General features: G+C 42.1%; 3 protein-coding genes and 1 long non-coding RNA gene across 4 annotated transcripts; 1 reads left to right on the top strand and 3 right to left on the bottom strand.

Moving 5' to 3' along the window:
- Window positions 1–1,428: 1,428 nt before the first annotated feature.
- Window positions 1,429–19,187, bottom strand: LOC134672863 (synaptic vesicular amine transporter-like). Its single transcript, XM_063530815.1, has 12 exons — window positions 18,686–19,187; window positions 17,908–18,055; window positions 17,294–17,301; window positions 16,179–16,377; window positions 15,684–15,808; window positions 8,853–8,939; window positions 8,619–8,659; window positions 8,041–8,196; window positions 7,488–7,649; window positions 6,981–7,134; window positions 6,429–6,559; window positions 1,429–2,066 (listed from the first exon to the last, which is right to left on the bottom strand). Exons 1-12 carry the CDS (start codon window positions 18,768–18,770, stop codon window positions 1,968–1,970), a joined length of 1,395 nt encoding a protein of 464 aa, XP_063386885.1. The 5' UTR covers window positions 18,771–19,187; the 3' UTR covers window positions 1,429–1,967.
- LOC134677183 (uncharacterized) lies at window positions 13,531–14,162 on the bottom strand. The gene is made up of 2 exons (XR_010100006.1): window positions 14,052–14,162; window positions 13,531–13,766 (listed from the first exon to the last, which is right to left on the bottom strand). It is a non-coding gene; the product is annotated as an uncharacterized LOC134677183 (long non-coding RNA).
- A 386-nt stretch (window positions 19,188–19,573) lies between the features above and the next one.
- Window positions 19,574–24,598, top strand: LOC134677085 (ciliary microtubule associated protein 1B-like). The gene is made up of 6 exons (XM_063535538.1): window positions 19,574–19,732; window positions 20,884–21,085; window positions 21,502–21,777; window positions 23,077–23,176; window positions 23,403–23,527; window positions 23,958–24,598. The coding sequence occupies exons 1-5, from the start codon at window positions 19,714–19,716 to the stop codon at window positions 23,487–23,489; spliced, it is 684 nt and encodes a 227-aa protein (XP_063391608.1). The 5' UTR covers window positions 19,574–19,713; the 3' UTR covers window positions 23,490–23,527; window positions 23,958–24,598.
- A 428-nt stretch (window positions 24,599–25,026) lies between these two features.
- LOC134679651 (large ribosomal subunit protein mL54) lies at window positions 25,027–27,251 on the bottom strand. The gene is made up of 3 exons (XM_063538601.1): window positions 27,060–27,251; window positions 26,600–26,745; window positions 25,027–25,736 (listed from the first exon to the last, which is right to left on the bottom strand). The coding sequence occupies exons 1-3, from the start codon at window positions 27,175–27,177 to the stop codon at window positions 25,575–25,577; spliced, it is 426 nt and encodes a 141-aa protein (XP_063394671.1). The 5' UTR covers window positions 27,178–27,251; the 3' UTR covers window positions 25,027–25,574.
- Window positions 27,252–27,758: the final 507 nt, after the last annotated feature.

Raw genomic sequence — 27,758 nt, 5'->3', positions numbered from 1 at the left:
TGAGATGCAGGATCAGTAACGCCGTTATACGTGCCACCACCATGTGCATCCGAGGCACACGCCACCGGTTTAAGTCCCCCGCCTGGTGGCTTGGGTTCGACGACGGTGCCGCCCTTCCACACATCGACTGAAACCCCTTTTCTACCCTACCTACATATGTCTTAACCTAACCCTTTGCCTATGTATTACTTATGATTCTCGTAATAAATGCTTTAGTTAACATATTTATTGTATTAAAATGGGCGAACTTATCCTTATAAGTTTCCGTTCTTCTACGTTATTTCGTGATGTCATTATCGTCTCAGGTGGCAATGCAATATTTTAAACATTCGCGCAGTGCGGTGTGCCGCCCTGTGTAAGCCGGCTCTGTCAAGGTCGACAAGTTGGCCGAGCTACTAGCTACAGCAGTACAGTTCGATAAGTACCTCCCGAGCTTTCGCGAGTAAAATGCGGCGAACAACTATTTCTGTTAGTTTCTTGCTTGCAAAACAGGTAGAGTAAAAAAGAAGGAAACAGCAATACAAACTAACTATTTTGGCTCAGTGATCCAAAGAGAATCTTGGCCTCCGAAACGAGAGCGTGCCACCTGTCCACAAATATGATGCAAAAATATAAGTAGGTAATGGAAAGTATTAAATACAGCGATGTGAATTAATCGGTGTTTGAAAATGCGCGCTTTGTTTCTAGCGCTCACCTGTTAATTTTTTTTGAGTTTTACCTACAGTTAATTAAAAACTTTAACCTGACAAGAATTAATATACTAGGTACCTAAGTCAACGAATAAAACAATAACAAATACTTGATCTTGTTATTTCGAATGTTTTTAATAATTATGTAAAAGAAACGGGAACAAACTCTGTAAGACAGACAATAGGTACTTTAATTTCGGTAATTATATCCGGTAGGTAATCAACTAATCATATTTAAGTAAATTTACCTATACAAATCACGCAGTATGCATTTCTACTTCATAATAACTTCCAAAGAGAAATGACGTCCTTACAAGGTTAATGCATTAGCGCTATGACGTACGAGCGAACATTAGTTGCTCGTGAGAATGAAATAAAATTATCGTTTAAAATTGGTTTTAAGCAATAAATAAACCTAATTGGAAATTACTTACCGATGATATGAGATCCCATTTTTTTTCTTATACTTCCTATAATGGTTTTTGCACCCTTTTACAACGCAATAAGGCATTTTTGTGTTATGCTGCGTGACAACTTTCTACTGCGCAATTCGCCACACGACTGAGCGCCGGGGTGTGATAAATGCAAATATCACACCCATGTAGCGGCCCCCTTTTTAGTGCTCGTTAGCCGCGTCCTTACGAAGTAATATATATGTCCATGTGTAACTGCTTGTAACTCTACCCATCACAGTAAGTATTCAAAGAAAATAAACAGTTTTTTTAATAAGTACGATTTATTTAGGTAGTTAGACAGTTGGATATACTTAGTATAACAAGCTTAAAGATAATTTCCACAATAAAAATAATTAAAATAGGGTCATTGCACTAGTTTTCGTCCACTTGACGAAATGTAAATACAAATTAAGACTTAATGCAATCCTTAATTGTCAAATAGCAAATTAAAAATTCAATACATATATTAAGTATTTGCTAATCCGTCAAGTGGACTAAAACTAGAGCATGGACAGAAACTAGCGCAATCCTGTGTTAAATTCTGCCAGATATTATGTATGTACTTCAAAATCCTTTATAGACAATTAGACTCAATCGTTGTATGTACCTAGTAAGATGAGTTAGGTATAGGTATTATTATTTCTCAAGCAGAGTGTTATGTAGAGTCGCAATGAGCCACTGTAGTACAGTCGACGTCAAAGTTATATGTTTACATTTTTTTCCTTATTACAAAGGAGTCAGGTGCAAAAGTGTAAAAATATCTTTGACGTCGACTGTACCTAGTAAAAAAGTGTTGTAAATGTCTCGAACGGAAGTAGTGCTTCTAGTGCAGCTGCGTGTACTGGCGCGGACGAAGCGGCGTGCTCTCCACTCCAGACTCGCACGCATCGGAGTCGTCGTCATCAGGCGTACTGGCGCCCCACTGTTGATCACAACATAAGATGAGTATGGGTCGGTTGCACCAAACGGTTCTTATCGTTAAAGAGTTCGCAAAATTTTTATGTATGGAAATTTTCATAGTAAAGCGCTGGGGCGCGTCGGCTGACGTTGATCAGTCTGTCAATTGTGGTTGGTGCAACTGGCCCTATGAGTATGGTCGATTTACGTTACGATCGGTCGTCATAGTATTTACTATATAGTACCTAGGGGCCTCAGGGCCTTCAGGTACATCAGGCGTACCTAAAATCGAAAATTCGGTATTTGGTACACGACAGAGAGCCAAATAAACGAACTAACGAACGAAGTGGTTTGCGGACTGCAGCGCGGTGAACCCTCTAGGGGCCTAGCCAAGGTGCCACCCAACAAACAATTAGGCGACACTTAGCACTTATTTTATCACCTAAAGACATATAACGGCTGTAGAATAGCTATATACTCTAAGCTTACAGGCTCTGGTGACATCAAGGTCTTTAAGAGGTCCATGTATAGCTTTAAGATCCACAGTAGCCGTTTTGGCCGCTATAATGGATCTTAAGCAACTAGTGTTATAGCTCAAAGTGAATTCTACCACCTTAACATCTATATGAGTAATAAGCAGCTGCAATTTTCACTTAAGGTTCTAAACAGGCGATAAAAACTCTTTTATAGCTCCGTTACTCGCAATCGCTTCTTAACTCTCTTGTCTCACTTACAGTCGAAAAGAGAAGTTTTGAGTCACTTTTTACCCGACTACGGCAACGCAAAAGGAGGGTTATGATTTTGACCGGCATGTATGTGGGTATGTATGTATGTATGTATGTATGTTCATCTGTTCCCTCATAACTTCTAAAGTACTTATTATAATTTATCAAACGATGGTGTCATTCGAATCGTCTTAATCGTCCGCTGGTTATAGGCTATATGGCGTCACAAAAAAATGAACACGGCGCCCTCTAGAGGTCATAAAGTCACGAACCAAAAAAATTAAATTAAGTAATGATGACGTGTTATACATCATTTTAAAGAGCTCAATTAGCACATTTCAAATATGTAAATATTGTTAGCTTTTGCACCCGGCTTTGCTTGCATGCGCCATATAAAACATTACTTTATTTATCGGTTAGGTAATTCGAACTATATGAATCTACAAGCGCTCTGGATTCTATCCGCGTGTTACGCGACTACGGCGATACAAGAAGATTATTGCAAAAGAAATTTGTTTGGCCGCTATACATGGTGTTTTTTTAATGTCCTGCAACATTTTATAACGTGAATAACTGAATAGGTATAGAAGTCCTGATCAGCCAAAATTTAAGAAACAGTCAATTTTTTTCGTTCCGAAGACGGGCGCCGTCGGCGCCCTCGTCCCTCATACTAAAAGTGTCGGGCGTAGCCCGACGTACGCGTTCCAAAGTCGGGCGCCTGCAGCGCCCTCATACTAAAAGAGTCGGGCGTAGCCCGACGTACGCGTTCCAAAGCCGGGCGCAGCCCGACGTACGCGTTCCAAAGCCGGGCGCCTTCGGCGCCCTCATATTAAAAAAGTCGGGCGTAGCCCGACGTACGCGTTCCAATGCCGGGCGCCTTCGGCGCCCTCATACTAAAAGAGTCGGGCTGAGCCCGAAGTACGCGTTCCAAAGTCGAGGCGCCCTCATACTAAAAGAGTCGGGCGTAGCCCGACGTACGCGTTCCAAAGCCGGGCGCCTTCGGCGCCCTCATACTAAAGGTGTCGGGCGTAGCCCGACGTACGCGTTCCAATACCAGGGCGCCGAGGCGCCCTCATACTAAAAGAGTCGGGCGGAGCCCTACGTACGCGTTCCAATGCCTGGCGCCTTCGGTGCCCTCATACTAAAAAAGTCGGGGCGGAGCCCGACGTACGCGTTCCAAAGCCGGGGGCCTTCGGCGCCCTCATACTAAAGGTGTCGGGCGTAGCCCGACATACGCGTTCCAATGCCTCGACGCCCTCATACGGCGCCCTTATACTAAAAAAGTCGGGCGTAGCCCGACGTACGCGTTCCAATGCCGGGCGCCTTCGGCGCCCTCATAATAAAAGTGTCGGGCGTAGCCCGACGTACGCGTTCCAATGCCGGGCGCCTGCGGCGCCCTCATACTAAAAGAGTCGGGCGGAGCCCGACGTACGCGTTCCAATGCCTGGCGCCTTCGGTGCCCTCATACTAAAAAAGTCGGGCGGAGCCCGACGTACGCGTTCCAAAGCCGGGGGCCTTCGGCGCCCTCATACTAAAGGTGTCGGGCGTAGCCCGACGTACGCGTTCCAATGCCGGGCGCCTTCGGCGCCCTCATACTAAAAGAGTCGGGCGGAGCCCGACGTACACGTTCCAATGCCGGGCGCCTTCGGCGCCCTCATACTAAAATTGTCGGGCGTAGCCCGACGTACGCGTTCAAAAGTCGGGCGCCTACGGCGCCCTCATACTAAAAGAGTCGGGCGAAGCCCGACGTACGCGTTCCAAAGCCGGGCGCCTTTGGCGCCCTCATACTAATAGAGTCGGGCGTAGCCCGACGTACGCGTTCCTAAGCCGGGCGCCTTCGGCGCCCTCATACTATTGCGTGCATTTCTGTACTGAGGACGCCCTCGCAAAAGTAATATAAAGTGACTTCAAAAAGTTAGTAACGAAATCATGACCCCAAAATTAATTAAATAAAAAATAAGTTCAAAAACTAAAACCCGACTACTGCAAATCGCGCTCTAAAAAGTATGAAACAAGATAGAATTCTTATCTGAAATTATCAAGCAGGAAATATTATAAATGTTACCATTTTTTTTATATAAAAATACAAAGTAATATAATTTACTAATTTTTTTATATATTTACAGAGGTTCAGAGGATAGCCGTGGTCGTATGCCATATTACTTTTAAGTTTATAATCGTGGCATACGACCACGGCGATCCTCTGAATCTCTGTAAATATATAAAAAAATTAGTAAATTATATTACTTTGTATTTTTATATAAAAAAATGGTAACATTTATAATATTTCCTGCTTGATAATTTCAGATAAGAATTCTATCTTGTTTCATACTTTTTAGAGCGCGATTTGCAGTAGTCGGGTTTTAGTTTTTGAACTTATTTTTTATAGATCATGTAGTCGCAGACGGGCGTTATTCAATACCTTAGTACATCTTATAGTGTTATTAGAGTCTTACTTACAACCTAAGCCTATAGCGCCATGTTAATATATGACCGATGAATCAATAAGCAAAACAAAAACTGTTAATTAGAACGTAAATACTTAATAAAAATCGATACTTTTACTCAATATAGACATAATGTTAGTATTGTTGTATTTAAAACCGGACTTCACGTATATTGTGTAATTTTGCGAAAATTAAATACGGTGGACCACAATTTAAAAAATATTATATTCAGATAAATATGCAAAGGATCAGAGGCCCTTTAAAATTTTGTTAGTAATACATATAGTTATTGACAGTGTAATTAATTTCGCCATCATAAATCCGCAGATAACACCGGCATCAGTGAACTAAAATAATTATTTGCTTTTATTTATCCGCCATTACATTTCACTTCAAGCTGTCACAGTGCAAGCTTACAAATAATAATACAAAATGGAAACATCTGCAACCAAAGCAGGCAGGGCTAAGGAAAAAATGTGCAATTACCTTCTTGAGTGTTACAAATATTGACTTTAAATGCTAATATACCATCTAAAGCTGAAAGTATCATATATATAGCTCTACACTACTACTCAAACAGTTAGTAGTCGCTTATTTGGTACCCTTTTAAATCCTAAGTTGTTAATCAACGCTATTACAGCACTACTTTAGCGCTCTTCTACTACAACAGTTTGTAGTCACCTATATGCAACCCATATAGCTCCTAAAGAATTAATTAACACTATTGTAGCTCCACTATACCGCTCTTATGTCTCTTTTTTTATCCGCGAACCCTACTGTAGCACTGTTATAAATCTTATGGTGATAAAATTTGTGCCCAATCCGGGGTTAAAACGGGGTTATAGCCGGCTATAACTCCTATTTTTAGAGCACTAACTACACCTAAAGAGTAAATAGGCGCTTATATAAATCTCTTCTAACCCTTAAATTAAGGCTATTTCAATTCAATTCAATTCAATTCAACCCTTAAATTTAGCGCCTAATGTTAGTTGGGCAGTCGTTAGGCGCTTTTGTAGGTACTTATCCAGAAAATATGGAGCTGTTTGATTTGATAATGAGCAGAGCTATGTATATATAGTTCGTATAAGCTTTCCCAGGGCCAAGTGTGCATGTAGGTACGAGTACCATTACAAAAGTCATTTATGTCGACACTTCCTCACCCTGGCACTGTGAAGTCTGTGCAGAGTTAGCTTCCGATTCTAGTAGCTGGCTAACCTGTGTCGAGAGTGGGTCTTTCTTGAGCCGGGTGTAGAGAAACATGCCGTAGAGCAGGTTGGCGGCGCCGAGCACGCGCAGGGCCGTGGCGAACCCGCAGCGCCACGCCAGCAGCCCGCCTAGTGCAGGGCCTGTACACCCCCAAATTACATTCTAATTAATGCGATTAAAAAGTTACGAATCGGTAGTCCTCCATGTTGAACATTACTTGAATAAAAAAGTTGTAGGAATTTAACTAAAATTCAATGGTAGTTAAAACACGTAGGTATTTATTTTCGGACGGAAATAATTGTTATGTTTTATGAACGCAAAAATGGCTGTTACACTAACACTATATAAGTTCAACAGCTGAAGAAGATGGCGTTGTATGGCACTAATGTAGGTTTTATGGGAATTGAATTCTAAAACGTCACAACAAGAACAGAACACAAGAGAGCGCCTCTCTGTCCTATTCTGTGCCACTTCACGCCAGTTGAGATTAACACATTTAACACAATCAACGAATATTGCGTTTAGGCGTTAATACAAGTAAAGTTACGCGCAATAAACCACCTAGAGCATAAGCAGCGCTTGAAGCAGCCTGCAGCAGGGCTGCGAGGTGCGGCACCTGCCGCGGCGCCCGCGCCAGGAGCGCCGGCACCAAAGCCGCGTCGGCCGCGCCCAGCCCGCCACCCAGCGCCGCGTGCGGCAGCGCAAGCCACCAAACCTGCCACCACAAATAACGGTAAATTTCAAAACATGTTGGCAAGGTGCGGCACCTGTTGCGCTTGACACCTTGTTAATAGTCACTTCATTCACCATACTCGCTCAGCACAGCACTAGTGGACAATATTATAGTGGTTCTGCCTCACTCCCTCGCTACGCATCCTCGTGTCTTAAAACTTTATGGCTAGAGAGTGAGGCCCATTAAGACGTTGCGAGAACTTGCATTCGAGTTTCATTACCTACATTGCGTATTTAAATACCTACGTATTTGATTGATCGGCTGAATTGGATGTAACCAATTGTAACTAAGAACGCATAATTACGAGTTGGCGCGCCGTCTAAATCAGCCCTTACCGTAGGCGCGTGCGGGAGCGCGAGCGCGGCGACGCCGACGGCGGCCTGTCCCGCCAGAGCCACGCGCTCGGCGCCGAGCGCGCGCGCCGCCAGTCCCGCGCACGACGTCGCCAGCAGGTAGCCCGCGCTGTCGGGCACGAACACGATGCCCGTCTGCCATCGCTGCACATAACATGCTCGCATTTAGCGTAAGAATATTAGGCCGCGGACCGGACGCACACGCGATCAGCGCCACTCGTGTCGCCAGGATGCCGACGTCTTCCAGAACAGGGCCATGCAATTATATTTATTAGAATCAAGTCGTTCAAGCTGGACGGTCGGAGCGACTCAATAGAGAGGTACTAAGTACATGTATATGAATGAATCCGTGGTGGCCACGGCGACTGGCAGCGACGATAGCACCGCTGCCCACACGTGCGTTATGTCCGCGGCGCGGCCTTGTGATTTACGTATAAATTGTACACCCGCCATTCCATAGTACAATTGACCTGCGGGTGGCTCGAGGCTCAAGGGCGGCCATTAGCGTCGCTCATTTGATCTATACCACACGCACCTGCGGATGGAAGCGCGCGCGGATCCAGGGCGGCAGGGTTGGCTCGAGGGCGGCCATCACGCAGGTGGTGAGCAGCACGCAGCCCGCGCACGCCGCGGCCGGCGCCGCGTAGCCCGCCCCTCGTGCGCTGGACGACGCGCCGCCACCACCGGTAACCTATGGTCATCATCAGGTTATTTAAATAAATGCGCTGGTGACGTCGGCGCCCATCGACTTGTAATAAGAGGAATCCCGTTTTTATTGATAACTAATACATTTATCGAACCATTTGTAAGTTTTGTAACATGCTTCACGAAATGGAAAAAAATAGGTACCTACACGATAAAATTACAACAATACACGAAAACATCTTTGTCCTGCGGCAAACCATATTACGAGTAAACAATCTTATTTTAAGGCAGTAATGGTGATATTCCCGCAATAATACCTAAGTGTCCATTAATAAGGGTCCTGGCACATAGCATTTAATGTCAGTCATAGATAGGGCAGTCTTTAGTTTAATTTTTAGTTCAGTTTAACTTAATCTACTGATCATCGATCCATTGGTCAAATAAATATTACTGCTAGTGCTCACTTACCCGATTAAATTCTTCTTTTCGTAAATATACACATTGTAGAGCTAAAACACAAAAAAAAATATTTGTAATACATATATCTACCTAACAAGCCTTAATCAGCTAAGTAAACATTTGATAATGGTATTTAGAGTAAAAGTTAGATAATAGGGTACCTACCTATACATGTTTCGAGTCCGTTTAAATAACAAATAGAGGACTATTATATGAATTCATTCATAACTTATTATAGGTTACCTAAGTTAGCCAGAAGCAAAGCAGCCAGCAAGAGGAAACTCCAAGCGGCGTCGAGTAGCCCGCCTGTCGGGTAGCCAACCAAAACGCCTGCGATAGGAAACATAATGCTGGAATGGTGTCGATATAATATATCTGGAGGCCTATTATAATTTGACAAAATGTACAATACAGTTTTGATGTTGTTATGATCAGAGCTCGGATAGGGTGAGCTATTTGCCTTATATATGACATAAGACATGTCAAATTATAAGGCAAATAGCTCACCCTATCCGAGCTCTGGTTATGATGCGACCATTGCGACCTTGATACGGCTTGCAGTGCAGTGTATCTCACGCGCATTTAATGAATGACACAACTCTATGAAGAGTAGGTATCGCCTATTACATCGAGCGTGAGCTATTGGAAAATTTGTATCAAAACCTTAACAAATGTTAAATCAGAATCAATCTCCCAGTCACTGTCACCTTATATTTTGTATCAACAATTTGATACAATAATAAGGGATCATCCATTAATTACGTCACATGAATTTCTAGGTTGTTGACCCCTCCCCCCCTTCTTGTCACACTTGGTCACATTTTGCAAATCCCTCCCCACCTGTAGCTCTACTATCAGTTGGCAGAGTATTTTTCACTTACTTTCAGTGAATAAACGTGCCGTGAGTCACGTTTTACGTTTCTTTACGGTCTTATGTACCTAACTTCACTCCACTCCAAACGATGCTGTCCCTTTCTAAGTATACTAAAAAACAGAGCAAGAGTTATCGGAGTTTTATACAGCGCCTCTAGGATTCACCTAAAGAACTAAATAACAAAATTGACACATTTTCTCACGTCTACGTAATTTACTATCTATGCATCTCGCTCTCGCATATTAGTGCAAGTGAGATGCACAGAAAGTAATGTTACATATACTGATGGCAGCCGTGAATATGGAGGGTAGAGGTAAGGAGAATCCTTTATGACTTTATGAGAAAACTCCTTTATGGGAGAATATTTGCAAAAACTGGGCACGCTGTCAGCTATTATAATTTTTCTAAATCTCTCCAGAGTAGCGAAAAAAAGAAAACCCATAAACCTAGTTTTTCATTGTATCAATACCGGGTATCGTCTTGGGTCGTCCCATTCGTTTTTAGTCAAGTTCTTAAATTAGTCCTATTCTGCTTTCGTCACTCATGCTACATTCGTCACAATCGTCGGTGGCTTTCAATATAGAATGAGTGACGAAAGCAGAATAGGACTAATTTAAGAACTTGAAGAAAAACGAATGGGACGACCCAAGACGATACCCAATACCGTACTAAAAATCATGGGGAATGGAAGATACTCGTATTTACAAGTGGAAAAACGTTTTCTCTTTTTGTATGGACGATTACGTAGTATACTTCCCTCTTAAGGTTTTTGACGGACACTTTTTCATTATTAATTACAGGGAGATTGTATTCCTTACCTCTACCATCCACTAAGAGCATTTAGAAGGGAGATGTCATCGCTGTCATTTTCTTTACAAAACAGTCTGCCGATTTTTGCGGGGGAGGGGACGTCAAATGTATTGCTATTTCTACATGATTTGTACGTAACGTACAAATAGCCATGTCAGTCCATACAAAAGTTTGCACAATTGTGCAAGTTTTTCGGCAGAGGGGTAAGTAATAATGTCAGGAAAAAAATAAAGAGTATACCTACGAGACTACTACGACTATGATATTTGATTTATTCGGTTGTCAATATAAAACAAATGTAGGTGTTCTTTCTTCTCGTATGAGACGCCATTACTATGTAGTCTTGCTTGAGATTAATAAACATTACCAATATGGTGTTAAAACAAGCTTTTCTTTCCTGCTTGGAACCCTAATCCTAAATCCTAACAGTAAGCACTCAATGGCCACTCCAGTTATTAAATGCTCTAAGACCAGTTTTGTCACTTTGTTACTGACTCAACCTTCATTCTACAATTTTTTAAAGATTTGACGTTGCCATAGTTACGAAAATAATAAACACATCAATGTTAGTAAACAATGTATAAATGGAAGGGCCCTGGTGTGGGACGCAACATGTGTCGACACCTTTGCGCAATCCCACATTCAGGGGACCCGCATTCGGGCCGGCGCTGCGGCTGACCAGGCCCAGGTTCTCAAGCGCCGCAAATACTCGACGTTGCTCAACGACTATGAGTTTGCGGCGCTCGCGGTTGAGACTTTGGGTCCCTGGTCAGCCGACATGAAAACATTTATAGGACCACTATCGGCGCGGCTGGTTGACACCACAGGGGACCCCAGGGCTGGTGCGTACCTCTCTCAACGTATTTCCCTTGCGATACAGAGAGGTAATGCCGCCAGTGTCATGGGGTCCATGCCGCAGTCCGACCTGTTGGACGGGGTGTTCTTTTTATAGTTTGGTTTTTTGTAGGTAAGTATATTTTATAGTTTGTATTTTTATTTTATTTCTAGTTTAACTTTAGTTTTAATATTGTATCCTATGTATGTATAAATTAAAATATAATTGTATTCAAGACAAAAATTGCAAAATATGATAATTACGTAAACATCATTAATAATCGAGTTAAAATTATGACATTGCGTGTTAAAAAATAGGAAGCAAAGTATACGGCGCGATTATACAGGCTACTTTTGGCTACATATTTATTACCTATGATGAAAATAATACACACATGAGAAGAAATCTCAAAATATTAAAATAGGTATGTATTATAATGGTCCGCTTCAGTCCGCATCATGACAGCGGCCGTCTCCTACTGCTAAGTAACATTATCTAATAGAGTGTCCGGAAAGAGAAAAGTCGTGAAATTTAGGGGAGCCCATACATTATACCTACGACTCTTCTCTTTCCGCACAGACCCTACGTATGACCTTAATAGCGATTTTAATTTTATAGTACCTATATGATCTCGAGTATATTTCAGTGCCAAGCGCTCCATTTCCAATACAAAATGAACCCACGCAGCGGGTTTTTGGCAATAAATGTGTTTAAATCTTATTTAAATTTTCAGATTCAGAATCACCAGCAAAAGTTTTTGAAGAAAGTTTTATATTTCCTGTTACCAAGTTGACATGAAAAACGATTACCTAGGTACCAAACACAATAATTTGAACAACGGAAAATAAAATAATACTTACTTAGTAAAGAAAAATAAATAAACTCACAGAACATTAATTTGTATGTTTTATTTTATTTATGATAATAATGCTTAATAAAATACGTAGGAATTCTTGTGTAAATATTATAATAGGTCTTGCGGTATGTTCTTACTATGTGTTATGTGCACCCAGCAACAAAAACAGCAACATGTCTATGTACCGCTCCTTGTATTGAGCCTTAATTCTTAATACATATGTAACTTCTACATGCATACGCATGCATAGATGATGCAATCCGGGTTTTCATGGAAATGTTGTTTTCAATCAGCTTCTTGCCTAAAACCAAAAACTGCTCGTAAGCAATGTGATTTTCGCAAATGTAGCAGTAGAAATAGGAAAATATGATGTCAAGTATAACTCATTACCTTTGTACTAAATCAGCCTTTTATCGAACTATTAATTGATTTATCCCTTAAAGTTTTGCTTGAAGTTCACAAACTGTTATAAATTTATACATATTACGTTGAAAATTTCATTATTGTTGGTGAAAAATCTGCGTATTTGTTGTTTACAAGTTGACAGAAATGTCACGTTGGAAACGCGCGTATTTTTCCATAACATCTGTCACGTTTACTCGCGTAAAGTATTTACGCAGAACAATTCTGGCTCAGTTTTCATTATATAATTAGAAAGAGAGCGTTTTAGATGTGAAGTTAGGCAAGTATGGAAAACTCGCGTAAAAACCTTTGTAACTCATGGTACAAATTGAAATTTTTAGTTCTTTACGTGACCGGTAGAGGCACTGTACAATTACTCCATACATTTTCCTTAACTTTCTCACTATCTTCACTTCTCACTGTCATTCACGGAACTCATAGTAGAGCTACTGGTGTGACGTCACATTTTAGGCAATTTTGTTTTCAACGAAATCGGCAATAGGTACTAACGCTGCATTATTTAAAAAAAATATTTTTGGTAAGAGAAATTATACTAGTAATTTTATAACACAAAACCAATTAGGAACGAAACCTCATTATTTAAATGTACAGCGAATAAAAAAATATAAATTAATTTTCGGTTACTGATGAATAGTGATGAAGTTAAAATGACGTCACAATGTTTGTGACTCCCCCCTTCCCCATGTCACAACATGTCACATTTTCTTGACCCCCTCCCTCCCCCTAAACGTGTGACGTAATTAATGGATGACCGCTAAGCAGATAACTCGTATGTAACCAATCCCATCAAAAACATAAATGTAAACTCATAGCACGTCTGGTCTCATAGGAAATATCTTGAGGGCTTTGCCCACAAACTGTGAGATCGCGGGCTTTGAGGACGCCAAAAATGCTTTTAAAATTGCTTGCCCAGGCAAACAATTTCCAGACAACCCAAATTCACAAAGGAGTTGGGATAATGTTTACTGTTAACCTACAATACTCTCCTAAACAACTGTACAGGTCCAGACCGCGCGAGGCTTTTGTCGGTCGGAACCCGGGAAGCCGGTTACTGGCTACATGCCCATCCTTCGCCCAATACTGGTACTTTCTTGGATCCGGCCTCCCTTAGACTGGCGACTGGTTTGCGACTCGGGGTTTCGGTGTGTACGCCACACATATGCTCTTGTGGCACAGACGTGGACCGACTGGGACACCACGGATTATCTTGTCAAAAAAGTGCAGGCCGTTTTTCGAGACACGCGTCGCTTAATGACATAATCCGTCGGTCTCTTGCCACCATCAATGTGCCTGCTCTTCTTGAGCCGACTGGCATTATCAGAGATGATGGCAAGAGGCCCGACGGGGTGTCTTTAGTTCCTTGGAGTTTGGGGCGGATGCTGGTGTGGGATGCTACCTGTGTAGACACGCTGGCACCGTCCCACCTCCAATGGACTACTGTAAAAGCGGGCGGGGCGGCGGAAAGCGCCGAAATTCTAAAACGTAACAAATATAAGAGCCTCGGTAGAGAGTACCATTTTGTACCATTTGGAGTTGAAACTCTAGGTCCATGGGGTCCCAGCGCGCGTAAGTTGTTCGCAGAATTCGCGAAGCGTCTGGTTGACGTAACTGGTGACCGAAGAGCTGGCGGCTACCTCGCACAACGTATCAGTATTGCGATACAGCGGGGAAATGCCGCCAGCATCCTTGGTACAATGCCTCAGGGGCCTATTTTAGATTTAAGCTAGTTATTAATTTCGTTTAGTTGTACCACTGTATATATATTGTTTGTAAATAAATGATTTCAATGTAAAAAAGGAGAGCCAAGTTCAATACAAAAATTATGCTTGGCTGTGGCGTTCGCCGCAAAAAGAATGGAGATCTAAATGAGTGCCAAGTTCTATGCAAAATCCAAATAAATATGTATTTATAGGAACAAAATAACATTATAAACAAGTATTAAACTCTATTTCTTTGCTTTATTGGATACCTATAACAATTGCTGTTATTTAAAAAAAATGCGAGATCTTAAAGCAGGTTAGATTTGACTTTGCCAGTTTTCATTACATCAGTCATTTTATAAAGTTATTCAACATATATATTTTGTAATTCTGATAAAAACTGGCCAAGCCAAATCTAACCTACTTTAAGATCTCACATTTTTTTTAAATAACAGCAATTGTTATAGGTATCCAATAAAGCAAAGAAATAGAGTTTAATACTTGTTTATGTTATTTTGTTCCTATAAATACATATATGGATTTTGCATAGAACTTGGCACTCATTTAGATCTCCATTTTTTTTGCGGCGAACCCCACAGCCAAGCATAATTTTTGTATTGAACTCTCCTTTTTTACATTTATGTTTTTGATGGGATATCAATACTTTTTGTAAAGAAAACTAGGCAGGTATTGAGATTTAATGTTTTTTCTTGTGTTTCCGCTGCATGTTTTTTACTTCTATTCTTTGTATTAATTATGTGGTGCCACGCGCCGCCAACGACACACCGTTGGCCGGTTGTTTAGCGCGTATTACAGGTTTTTTGTATGGGGACCCCCCCTATTTTTTAACCTTTTTTATTTTTAGATTTTTTCCTACGCTTACACACAATTACCGAGCTGGATTCCAAATTTCATCCTTCTAGGTCATCTGGAAGTAGGTTAGGTTTAGGTACTATATGTCAGTCACAATAAAAAAGAAATTTGTATGGGGACCCCCCATATTTATTAACTTTTTTTTGTTTTTATTTTTTTTTCTACGCTTACACACAATAACCGAGCTGGATTCCAAATTTCATCCTTTTAGGTCATCTGGAAGTAGGTTAGGTTTAGGTACTTATATGTCAGTCACAATAAAAAATGCTTTTTTTGTATGGGGACCCCCCCTATTTTATAACTTTTTTTTATTTTTAGATTTTTTCCTACGCTTTCACACAATAACTGAGCTGGATTCCAAATTTCATCCTTCTAGGTCATCTGGAAGTAGGTTAGGTTTAGGTACTATAAGTCTGTCAGTCAGTCTTAAAATTTACGACTTTTTGACCTTCATATCTTTATAACCGTTTGAGCTAGCTTCATGAAATTTGGGCTTCTAGATGTACTTATGGATATAATTAAACACAGTGGTTCGTGTAACACTTGGCGCTGGCTAGCCAGTTCCTTTGCTTGAACTTGGCTTGACACGCTGCCGCATGTCTAGATTTATGTGAACAGGGAGCGGACACACCGAGCACTGTCAAGACTTATTTTAATGCCGACGCTCGGGAGGCGCGTATTGTATGTGAGGTATTCAACAAACCTAGTGCCACAGCGCCTAGTAGTGCCGGCAGCCGCTGCGGTGCACAGGCGGCAGCCAGTGCCAGCCCCGCCACGCCCGTCAGCGCCGACCCCGCGCCGTGCAGCACGCGCCCCGCACCTGCGCACCTAATATCAAAAATATTTTATGTTTTTTTTTTCTGTGCGGAACGAGTATCTATTGAATGAACATACATATTTAAAATATTGCCTTTTATTTAGTTTCACCTGTCCCGTTGTCTGTCTGATGTAATCAAGTCTTGCAAGTTAAATTTGATCCACTTCCCGGTTTCCGATTGAGCTGCATGCATGTATAAATCGGATGCTACGCGGGGCTCCTATTTCTGGGCAGTTTGCCCTTCGGGCATCTGAAGCAACCTAATGAACCTATCCTACCTATATATTGGTTTAATGTGACTATCGTCAAAACATTACACAGGAACATTACGATCTGCCTGATCTTACGATCGGCCGCCGACAGTCACACCGCCACACTCACCACGCACCGCCGCCCGCGCCGCACGCCGCGAACACGCCAGCTGCGCCCGCCAGCAGCGCCGTGCCCGCGCCGAGCGCCCGTGCCGCTCCTCCACACGCCGCTCGAGCAGCCCACGGTGCCGTCGCCAACTGCGCGGCAGCCTTCGCGCCCAGCACCACGCCCACCACTGCCGTGCTTCCTCCACGTCGGACGCTCTCAACTACGTCACGTTACAATTACAAGTCGATAAAGAAGAGAACGGATTAATTTTACACAAATTCGGCGCCTACACGACCAAACTATGCAATATGAAATAATATGATAATAAAATAAAAACCGGGCAAGTGCGAGTCGGACTCGCGCACGAAGGGTTCCGTACCATAAAGCAAAAAAAAAAACGGAAAAACATACAAAAAGAAAACGGTCACCCATCCAAGTACTGACCACGCCCGACGTTGCTTAACTTTGGTCAAAAATCACGTTTGCTGTATGGGAGCCCCACTTAAATCTTTATTTTATTCTGTTTTTAGTATTTGTTGTTATAGCGGCAACAGAAATACATCATCTGTGAAAATTTCAACTGTCTAGCCATCACGGTTCGTGAGATACAGCCTGGTGACAGACGGACGGACGGACGGACGGACAGCGAAGTCTTAGTAATAGGGTCCCGTTTTACCCTTTTGGTACGGAACCCTAAAAATGACAAGTTATTTCTATTTAAGCACTAGGTGATCGCAGTGGCCTTAAGATTGGGGTGCAAGGTGTGCAACGCGCACCGCAGCATCTGTGGAGTGATGGTAGAAAAGAACGGTCACCATGGGCTCAGCTGTCAGAGATGCGCCGGTCGTTTCCCCAGGCACCATTCTTTAAATGAAATCGTCCGTCGAGCGATGCTGTCGGCGTCCCGTGCCTCCTCGAACCACCGGGGCTGTCTCGAACAGATGGCAGATGGCAAACGACCCGACGGGCTGACGCTGGTTCCCTGGCAGAGAGGGCGGTGTCTTATATGGGATGCAACTTGTGTGAGTACATTTGCTGCATCCCATGTAGGACACACCGCCAAGTCGGCAAGTTCGGCGGCAGAGACTGCCGCCAAAAATAAGCGACAGAAATACTCTGCCCTGGGAGCCACGTACGCTGGGCCCTGGGGACGGGAGGCACGAGAGCTTTTCAGGGAACTTGGAAAGCGCCTCAGAGAAAAGGGGAATGACCCCCGTTCTGAGTCATGGCTTGTCCAACAGGTCTCCATTGCCATACAGCGGGGTAACGCTGCTAGTGTTTGCTATATGGGGTTTTTCGGGGGCGATAAATCGATCTAGCTAGGTGTTATCTCTGGGAAAACGCGCATTTTTGAGTTTTATGTTTTCCTAGCAAAGCTCGGTTTCCCAGCAGACCCATTCAGTGCTACATGACAATTCGAACGTAAGTACATTTTGATATTTCACCCTTTACCACATACGAAGCCATATGTGGCGGATATGATTTTCAACTCTACCCATATAACCATTGGCAGCTATTAAAGTTCAAATTTAAATAAGTATTTTTTATTACATGCATAAATAAGGGCACAGAATAACTAATAGTACTACCGTAATAAGGGGTTACGTTTGAATTGTCCTGTCGGCCTCATAATCGCAAAACGTTGTCGTGCTTGTCTCTACATTTTCACTAGGTAGGTACCAGTTTAGGTACATAGGTAGGTCCGTGCATGTATTAGCGCGAGCGAGACGTACGTCATTCTGATGATAGCTTGCCTAATGTATGCGCGTGAGTGTCGTTGTCTTGTGCAATGGCATGGCGCACGGTGTGGTTGAGCAGCGCGGCCAGCGGCGGCGGCGCGTCCTGCGCCGTCCAGCGCGCCAGCTCGCCGCCCTGCACCCAGTCCGGGATGATGGGCACTGTACACCAGTTGACGACGTGGTTTAAGTTACGCTACGGTGTGAAACGTTTTTCGTTGATAGTGTAACGGCTCCTCTACACGATGGGCCAGCGCCGGCCACTCCAAGGGACGCAGCCATGCGGTAGAATGAGATAGCAATATCACTTGCTCCCTCTAACGTATAAATGCGTCCCTTGGAGTGGCCGGCGTGCGTTGGCCCATCGTGTACAGGAGCCATAACTTTTAACTTACATTGTGGCAGAAACAGAAATGAATTGTCATTCTGTAGATCAGGTACCTACACAAAATATGTTTGACAATGGGTTTTCAGATAAGATTATCAATATCTATTGTCAATATTATTGAACCATTTTGACCCTTTAATTTTTTTGGGATTTTATAAAATAATATTGCATTTTTTTTCCATTTTAGCCGGGCCAGAGGCACACAAGAAAGACGAGTGACGGAAGAAAGGAGAGGCCTTTGCCACCTTTGTGCAGCAGTAGAAGAGTAGAACACATCATAGGCTCCTAAAAAAGGGAAGCAGCTGCAAATATATCACAGGCCCAAGGCTATTTACACTCCCCATAAATATCACTAATTACCATCTACTACTAATACATATTAGGAATAAGTAGTAGGTACTCACCTAACACGGTCAGCAGAACATTATCTAAGAAGAATGTCAGGTAGACGAGCACAAAGGCAACGAGACCTCGCTCCTCAGCGCCCATGCCGCGTCCGTAGCCTCCCACTCAATGCCGCAACCTCGATCCATCTCCGCCAGCAACTCATCCGGTTACAGGGACCACAGTATACCAAATCATACTGTCTCTATCGTTCTTAAAACGTTTGTAAAGGATAAGCGATACTTTGTCGGAGTTTAACATGTTTTGTAGAGGGTTGGAGGCTGCAGAAGCGCGATAACAGAAGCAATCAGTGTCCAATCAGTGTTCGGCGGCGCGTGTGCCCGCCCGCTGCGTAACGAGATCAAACGCTTGCTGCACATCCACTTAACCGCTTCCATTCTAGAAACGGAAAAAATTGTCGGCTAGATTTTAAAAGGTCTTTGCTAAAGAAATTTGAAGCTTGTTACCTAATTTTAAGTCTCATCTCCCGACAAACGGATGTGGATTGACGTCTGTCAATGCTGGCCTAGATAATGTACAGTTATTTCACTTGTTCGTAAAAGATCTTATCTATTTAATTCAGTTATAGTGAAGGAACAAGGCTTTTATTGTTCCCGCGGGAGTTATGGATTGTAAATAAAGCTATAACTCCCGGGTATTCCTGCATAACCATGGAACACAGCATAACATTATTCAATTTTCATTATGTAATGGCGTGAATTGTGATGTAGATCTTTATATAAAGTACCGGTCTATCTTTGCAAATAATGGCTGAACTATGGAGCGTAGATACACTTAAACTTGCTCGTTGCTGAACAGTAATAATTTTAAACTACACTACTTATGCACTCGACTGTACAACATAAAACTTAACCTGCATGCAGGTTATTGTTAAATTTGTCGTCATTCGCTGACGCGCGGTTCACTTGTTTCGTGGCCTTCCGAAATATGTCAATCCTATCAAATTTTTTGTGAAAAATGTTGTAATTTATTTATTTTACAAAATTTTAGTTCAGTGTTCCAATAGTTGTGGCTTTTAATCACCAACATGTCTAAAAAACCGTTAGGTGAGTATCGTTCGTTAGATTTCGTAAATATATAGTTCATCCGCTAAGTTGGTAGCCGGTGCAGTCGTCATCAGATACATCTGAGCGGCCAAGGCGTTCAATAATATCTGAGCATACAGTAGGACAACACCTTGACAATAGAGGCGTGGCGTGTCAGATATTTTCGGGCACTTTGGGTGCTCCCATATATCTGGTGGTGACTGTACTTACATAGCTTTGGGCATGACCGACTACCATGCTACGGCGCTACATTGTCTACGGCGTAGCACTCCCGTTAGGGGCGTATTTAAACTACCTACTCTTAACTTTTTATAGAATACTTAATCTTAAGGCGTAGGTATTCAGATTTTAAAATAATAGGTATCATTTTAAAAATGTGCATATCGTTTCATGTTTATATAATTTCTCATAATACGCTTTGTGCTCTGTTGTGGATGTACTCGTCGTACAGCGATTAGCTCGTAGCGAAGTATTCTCTCAATACAGTAAACCGACCGACGTGCGATTCGCCTCCAGGAACCGCCTTAGAATGACATTAGAATCATACCGAGATGCCCGCACGAATGGCAGCTAATTGATATGATTTCAATTATCAATCTATTCGTAATATCGGTTTGATGTCATTTAATGGTTCGTAGCCGATAACATACCTACTATATCGGTTATAGCATACTATAGGTACCTAAATAAACCTACCTAATAGTGAAAATTAGTGAAAAACGACGATGTGTCGTCATTATTAAATAGATTGTTTGTCTATATATATTACCTAACGGCTCTAACGATTTCGATGCAATTTTTGCTACATGGGGAATGGGGATGATGAAGATAATTTGCTATATGGGGGTTTTCGGGGACGATAAATGGGAAAACACGCATTTTTGAGTTTTTATATATTTTCCGAGTAAAGCTCGGTCTCCCAGATATTGTAACTTAAACGCCGCAGACTGGCGTGGCTCACTCAGCGATTTCGTCGCTTTGCAACAGGTAGCTACAAGTACATCCGTTCCACACCAATTTTGGTGGCTAGCCAGGAGCCGCGCGTGGCGCTGTCGCCACCTAGCGGCCATACCTGTCCTGATCGTAACAGACGCGTTTTGTTAGAGAGTGAGTCTTCCGTACCTAGTACTGTTATTTATTCTGTGCCGCAGGTCCGGGGCCCGGCGCCTACATGCTGCCGACGACCGTCGGGTTCCCGATGCACGACCCGTCGCGCGACCGCGCGCCCATGTACTCGTTCGGGTCACGCCCGGACTTCCGCCTCAAGACCCTCGGGCCCGGCCCGAGCTACCGCATCGACCGGGTGACGCGCGACGGCGTCGTCTCGTCGCCTAATTGGAGCTTCGGGGCCAGGTTATTATCGTCTTCATGTCATTGACACGAGTGCTGTTAAACGACAGCTACGGAAAGGAGACTGAGTGACCTAAACCTAGGAGGGTTCAACGTGGACACGTTCAACCGGTTCAACGCTGCTGGCCGGCTCTATTGTCACATGTGCTATAGAGCATTTTAAAGCAAATTCGGCCTAGGCCGCTAGAATATACTGCCTTTGTAATGTTAATATTTGTGTCGCCGTCATCGAAAGTGACGGGGGCTATACCTCGTAGTCCGTATTTTATCTGATATGAATATACTAGCATTAATTTTAGTTATAGACAACCAGTGATAGTGATGGCATCGGTAAAGTTATCGCCGTAGAAAATAAGAAGTATGTACCTATTCGACCGAAATAGTGTCCGCCTGTTGCCACTGATACGTGTGTTTTGCAGGTTTCCAGTACGGTCGACGCTCCGCACGCCAGGGCCGGGCGCTCACGCGCCGGAGCGCTGCCCGCCACAGACAGCGCGAGCCCCGCAGTACTCGATGGGCGCGCGGCTCGGCTACGCTCTGAAGCGCATGGTGCCCGCGCCCAACGCCTACGCGCTGCGCCTGGGTCCGGGCACGCCCGCCTGGTCCATGGCGCCGCGCTCCGGCTACAACCTCAAGTCCAAGTCGCCGGGGCCCGCCGTTTACTTCCAACAAGACACCGACATTTACAAAACTAGGTTGGGTCTCGTTGGTGTAATAATCAGTGATCGGACAAATCAATCGCAAAACCATCAAAAATCATTTATATCTCAAAATAGGACAAGATTTATTAAACTCATATTATGTACACAGTATCTTTATAAAATTTCCAGATTATGCTCAAAAACTGCAGTTCAAAATTGTGAAAAAAATTGTATCATGTTCCATACAATATTTATTTTTGCGATAAATTGTCCGAACTCTGGTAATAATACCTACGCTATAAAAATATTAAAAGCCGAAGGCGTACCTACTTTAGATACTAGGTGCTATAGGTAATAAGAACGAGAACCAATAGTATAAATAATATTGCAATCGCATCACTAGAGCCGGAGCAGATAACAACTTTCGAAGCACCCTCTCACAGTAGTTGGACTTCTTAGAAAGGACTTAAGTATAGGTACACATAGGGTGTCGCAATCATTATGGATTGAACAAAAGCTATATATATATATATATATATATATATATATATATATATATATATATATAAATATCATTTGATATTTGCCAGTCGCTTTTCGGTGAAGGAAAACATCGTGAGGAAACCGGACTAATCCCAATAAGGCCTAGTTTCCCCTCCGGGTTGGAAGGTCAGATGGCAGTCGCTTTCGTAAAAACTAGTGCCTACGTCAAATCATGGGATTAGTTGTCAAGCGGACCCCAGGCTCCCATGAGCCGTGGCAAAATGCCGGGATAACGCCAGGAAGAAGAAGATATACAGGGTGATTCAGGAGACGTGAGCAGGACTAACACTGCGCATTTCGTAAATTATAAGCAACTGTTTCGTATCAGTATTAGTGAGGTTAACGTTAATTTTCTAGTCGTGTCGAAAAAAAAAGTTATTAATTTATTTACGACATGCATGGTCACCCTACAGTTAGAATACTAAACTACCAAACTATTCTGTGTCAAATTGAATGTCATCACGGACTGGTTACTTTTGAAAACTCGTATCTCACTCAAGTTTGACAGTTTATTTTATTCGTAATCATAATGCTGTCATTACGGTTAAAGAGGTTAAAGATGTTTTATGTTTATTAATTAGGTCTTGTAGGGTGACCATGATTGTAGAGAATTAAATTTTCCCTTGCCAAAAAGTTAAAAAATAGGAAAAAGTGTGGTTGTTTCACCTAAATACGACGGTGATAGATCAATTATCAGTTACTGAGTGGGCAGGATTAGTCCTGCTCACGTCTCATGAATCACCCTGTATATATATATATGTATACAGCGGAAATGGATGGTTTATGAGAAATGTTGCGTTTGTGTTACAGGCAACCGATTTACTCGCTGGGTGCGCGTTTGGGCTACCAGGGCCGCACCAAGACCCCCGGACCTGCGGCTTATCCACCCAACCTCTACAACACTAAGAAGGTACACAGCACACACACGTACACTACCTACTTGCAAACCTACCTCTTATTTTGTAGAAGTAGACACACAGCATGACATAATATGGGATGGTACCTATCCCATATTCATATTATGTAATATGGGATGGGGCCGTATCAGTGTCGCTTTGTGAAGCTATTAATGACTTGGCACGTTCTATTGTACTTTCTCTGTCGCCAATTCTATAAAAATAATAAATACGTTGCAGAATCCGTACGCGTACTCGTTCGGCATCCACCATGGCCCATATGCGCCGCCAATGATCGTCAAAGAAGACACCATGGACTGCCTGTGAAAAGTTAGTCGTCGTAGGGAGTCAACTGTAACGAAAATGTAAGACACACCACACACCACACGTGATACTAGTATTTTTTCATAGGACTGGAAGGCTCATTCAGATTTTGTTAAATAAAATACATATCGGATTTGAATGAAGACGTTCGTACATGAGCGAAAGCGCGACGCACTAAAATAAAAATCAAACGGATGCCATATTTCATAAATCTTAATTTGCCTATAACTTATTTATGGCATTTTAAAGTAAAAGTACTAACTGTAGGTACAAGAGCAGAGTGGCATTCGAACTAAATCTAGATTTTGAATTTAGACACTACTAGTGCCGCTCGCTTGTAATTACCTATAGTCATAGTGCGGAACTAAGAACCAATTTAAGGTTTGAATGCCACTAGACGTATTTAGATTAAAGAAGAAATTATATTTCGTAGGTTCGAGTAAGTCAAGTAAACTGTCTACTTATTTTCAGAAATAGTCGACGGGCTGAATTTGCGCATGGTCACGCTGGGACTTTTATATTCGGTACCACGACTTAGGTACTTGCCTGAATGAGTACTTAGGCAACAAAGTGCAAAGAGGAAGACCATATCTATCTCCGGAGAAGAGAAAAATACCAATTACAGTGGAATTAAAATCAAGTCGTTATTAGGGATTAATGTCGTATGATTTTTATTTTGTTTAAAAATCGGATGCAACAAAATAAATGCGACTATTCATGCTGACTGTAATTCCATTGTCGTCATACATGTTATCTAACATAAAAATCGAATATACTTTGGAATAAAATGTATATTAAGTAGTAAAGGATCTAGAAAATTAGATTATGACCGTAAGTCGCCCATGAAAAACAAAATTTTATCCGGAATCTAGTAAATCCGGAAACACCGGTAGGTAAATGTACCTACCCCTAATTACTTTCGGATTCAGAATTTTTGTGGTGTGGAAAGATGATCCCAGATGTGGGAAATCGATTTGTTAGTGGAATTGTAAAACTTCGGCTTGTACAGTGAAAGTGAAGTTGATTTGCAAAATTACCATGTTGTTTGTGTTTTATAAAATGTTATTGTGACGAAAATGTACAAAAGTTTAAATACAATGTTTACGATGTAATCCAACTTTTTATTGCCTTGAAGCAGCAACATGAACTAAATCCTCAAAATATTGTGCGGTAAAGGTGCCTAGGTAATCTTTTTAACCTCGGCGTCCCTCCAAAACCAAACGAGCAGGTTGCGGGCAAACTTAGTAAGTAAAAATTATGCTAATAAGATTAGAGCTATACCGACCGCGAGACCGAGGTGAGTTGTGACAGAGGAGAGTTGTGACATCGTCGATTTTTTGGAATCTATTAACTAGAAACTAGGTCGCAATAGCACGCGTTTCTTAGTTCAAATTACGAGCTAACAAACGCACACTGTTGCGACCTAGTTTCTAGTTAATAGATTCCAAAAAATCGACGATGTCACAACTCTCGTCTGTCACAACTCACCTCGGTCTCCCCTCCATATTCTCGGAAAACAGTCTCGAAGGAAAAAACTACATTTAAAAACTAACATTTTATTTACACTTCCTACTTATAAACTAGGCATCCTCATTTATTCTGAGTTTTCTCAATGATCCACCCAGGAAACAACTTCTCTTCTGTTTTAATTTAACTATGAAATACATTTGCTTGAACACTGTCCAAGAGGTATAAAGTTTCAACACAAAAAGATTGTTCTCAAAACCTTGACTAGTTTTGTTAAAATTTCTGTGCAACTTGTTGAAATGCGATATTTAACCTTTTGAACGCCAATGACCGATATATCCGAACCGCACAGGTCCAACGCCAAAGATCGATTAATCGGTCACAGACCACAGAGCAACATAGACCTACGTGCATATGCATAAAGTTCAATTTCAGTTTTGACACTTCGGTTACGTGGCGTCCGAGTGACAGCTTTTGTGATTGACGCGGCGTCGAAAAGGTTAAAGAACACCATAAAACTTTGCCGTTGCCGTACACTGCATACAACATCATTTCATATCGAGAAAAAAGGCAACATTTAAATTAAATGAGACATTCCAGAGACAAAGGCAATTATAAAATCTAAAACTTGCGCAGCGATCGTAGCTTGTTATTGCGGCGCATGCCTGCGGCGCGCACGCGTAGCCAGTAGGCCTTCGTATCGGGATCCAGCGACTCCAGTGGCGGTGCAGGGCCCGTGTGCAGCTCCCAGAGCCAGTCGGGGTACTCGCTGTCTGGGCCCAGCTGCAAATCAAAGGACTACAATAAAAACAATTTCTATCTATCCAATTTGGATATGTATATCTATAAAGTTACTATTATGGGCCAATTGCACAATCTCACTATCCTTACCATGGTTACCAGTACAATTTGACACTGGGTTAATGGTTTAACCATGTAGATGTAGTGTAGATTGATTGTAGGATGGTGGAATTGGCGGTAAGGAGAGTAGGGGGCCTAGCAACACAGACATTTCAGATTTCAATGTGACACAAAGATTCCGGACTGGACTTATGGGATATTAGGACGCCTGGATTCTGGGATTATAGGTCTTCGAAAAGGGAAAGCGGAACTTTGGGAATGGATCTAGGATGGAACTAAGTATAATTGCATGAATTCTATAGTAATTTAAATTGTATTAATTACTCGTAATGCATGTTAATTATAAGATGTAATAATGTTTTGAAAAGATGTGTCCCGCCGAGTTTGTTGCCGGTCCCATATTGGGATACCCTCCTCCAATTGAGGGGGGATTTAAATCTTCTCGGGGCAGAGGTGTACGGTTGGAGCCGGTAAAGGTTTATTTGACGTTCATAAGCGCATTGTAATATGCCTACTTGAATAAACTATTTTTTATCTTTTATCTTATCTTTATCTAGTATCCTGGGTTTCCAAGATTTTAGGATCCTGATGATGGATTTCCGAGATTTTAAGATGAGAACACGAAATTTATTGATAGCGGAATTCTACATTTTCGGGTCTCAGTAATTTAAAAATTTGACTTTAATTTTAAGACTCCAAAGTTTCGGTTTTCGGAGTATTCGGAGAATTAGTCTTCGACATGACGACACGAGCGGTTAGGGTCTTCCCGCGCAAATTTGGCATACCTTGGGGTCCTCTCCTGTGGTATAGATATTGGCGCCACACACTTGAGTGACAAGCTTCTGTGGGTCCGTTTCTACTGGCAGTTCACGCTTCTCCATGGTACCCAGCTTTCCTAGTTTCTTTTTGCCTTTGCCTAACCCCATTACTCCTGAAAAATACTTGGTTTTGTAAGTTTTATACCTATTAGTATTATTCTTTGGTCTTTGAGGCATGATCATTTTCGAAGCGTGTGTGGAAAGCCGTTTCAATATACTCAAGCTCTAGAGAAGAGGAATGTTAACGAATACAAATTAAATAGATTTTAAAATATTTAACAATATGGGTATAAGTAATTTTTGTTCTCCTTCCTGCATATGGTACATATATTATGGTACTATCTAGATGGTCGAGATGTTAGTGATCATTCGTAAATCTTTTATAAAACTCATAGTGGACTTGTAAGCGTTGTAGTAACGATAGTACCTCCAGCGGCGGATGTTGTTTTCTTGGCTGCGGCAAACAACGGTGCTGCGCTGTGCAAAGTGCGCACGTCCGCCGTAACTGGCACTACCAGCAATCGCCCATATAGGACGCGGTACATCACTAATGTCCAATTAATTTTATTTATAACAAATGCGAATAATAAATAGGTTTCGCACTCGCAGGGTTAGTAAAGTTGAGGTTAGAAAATGTTGACATTGACATTATACATTGAGCGTTTAGAAATCATTTGAAAATCTTATGTTACAACAACACAATTTTTTACGTATTTGCCCAAACATTTATAAATGGAGGAGACGATACTGAAATAACGTTCCAGCTTGATAATAAGGCGAGAACTTGATCAGAGAATCAGTCAGCGAATTGTGTTTGAAATAAAATAAGAAGCGAAAAATTCTGAACGTAGTGTGAACAGTTCGAATACCAATAGTAGAAGAGCCGGCCGCAAATTTTCTAACCGACTTGATACCACGATGAAATGCACAATGGTTTCCCATAAAAGTGATGCTAAGTCCGAATTCGATAGTCTGCCACGGCGGAACTTGCCGAAAGTACGAAAAAGAAGGCCACTTCCGGTGCGAAAAAAGGGGGCTGATTTAACCCATCTGATACCGAAATAATAGTTATGGCAGCAGTTAGAAATTTACATGTAGACACATAAAAGCGAAGTCTGCCAGTATT

This window comes from Cydia fagiglandana, chromosome 2 (genome assembly GCF_963556715.1).
Source record: "Cydia fagiglandana chromosome 2, ilCydFagi1.1, whole genome shotgun sequence".
Lineage (NCBI taxonomy): Eukaryota > Metazoa > Arthropoda > Insecta > Lepidoptera > Tortricidae > Cydia > Cydia fagiglandana.
The sequence above is the reverse complement of the archived record's forward strand: the minus strand, read 5'-3'. Positions and strand labels throughout refer to the sequence as shown.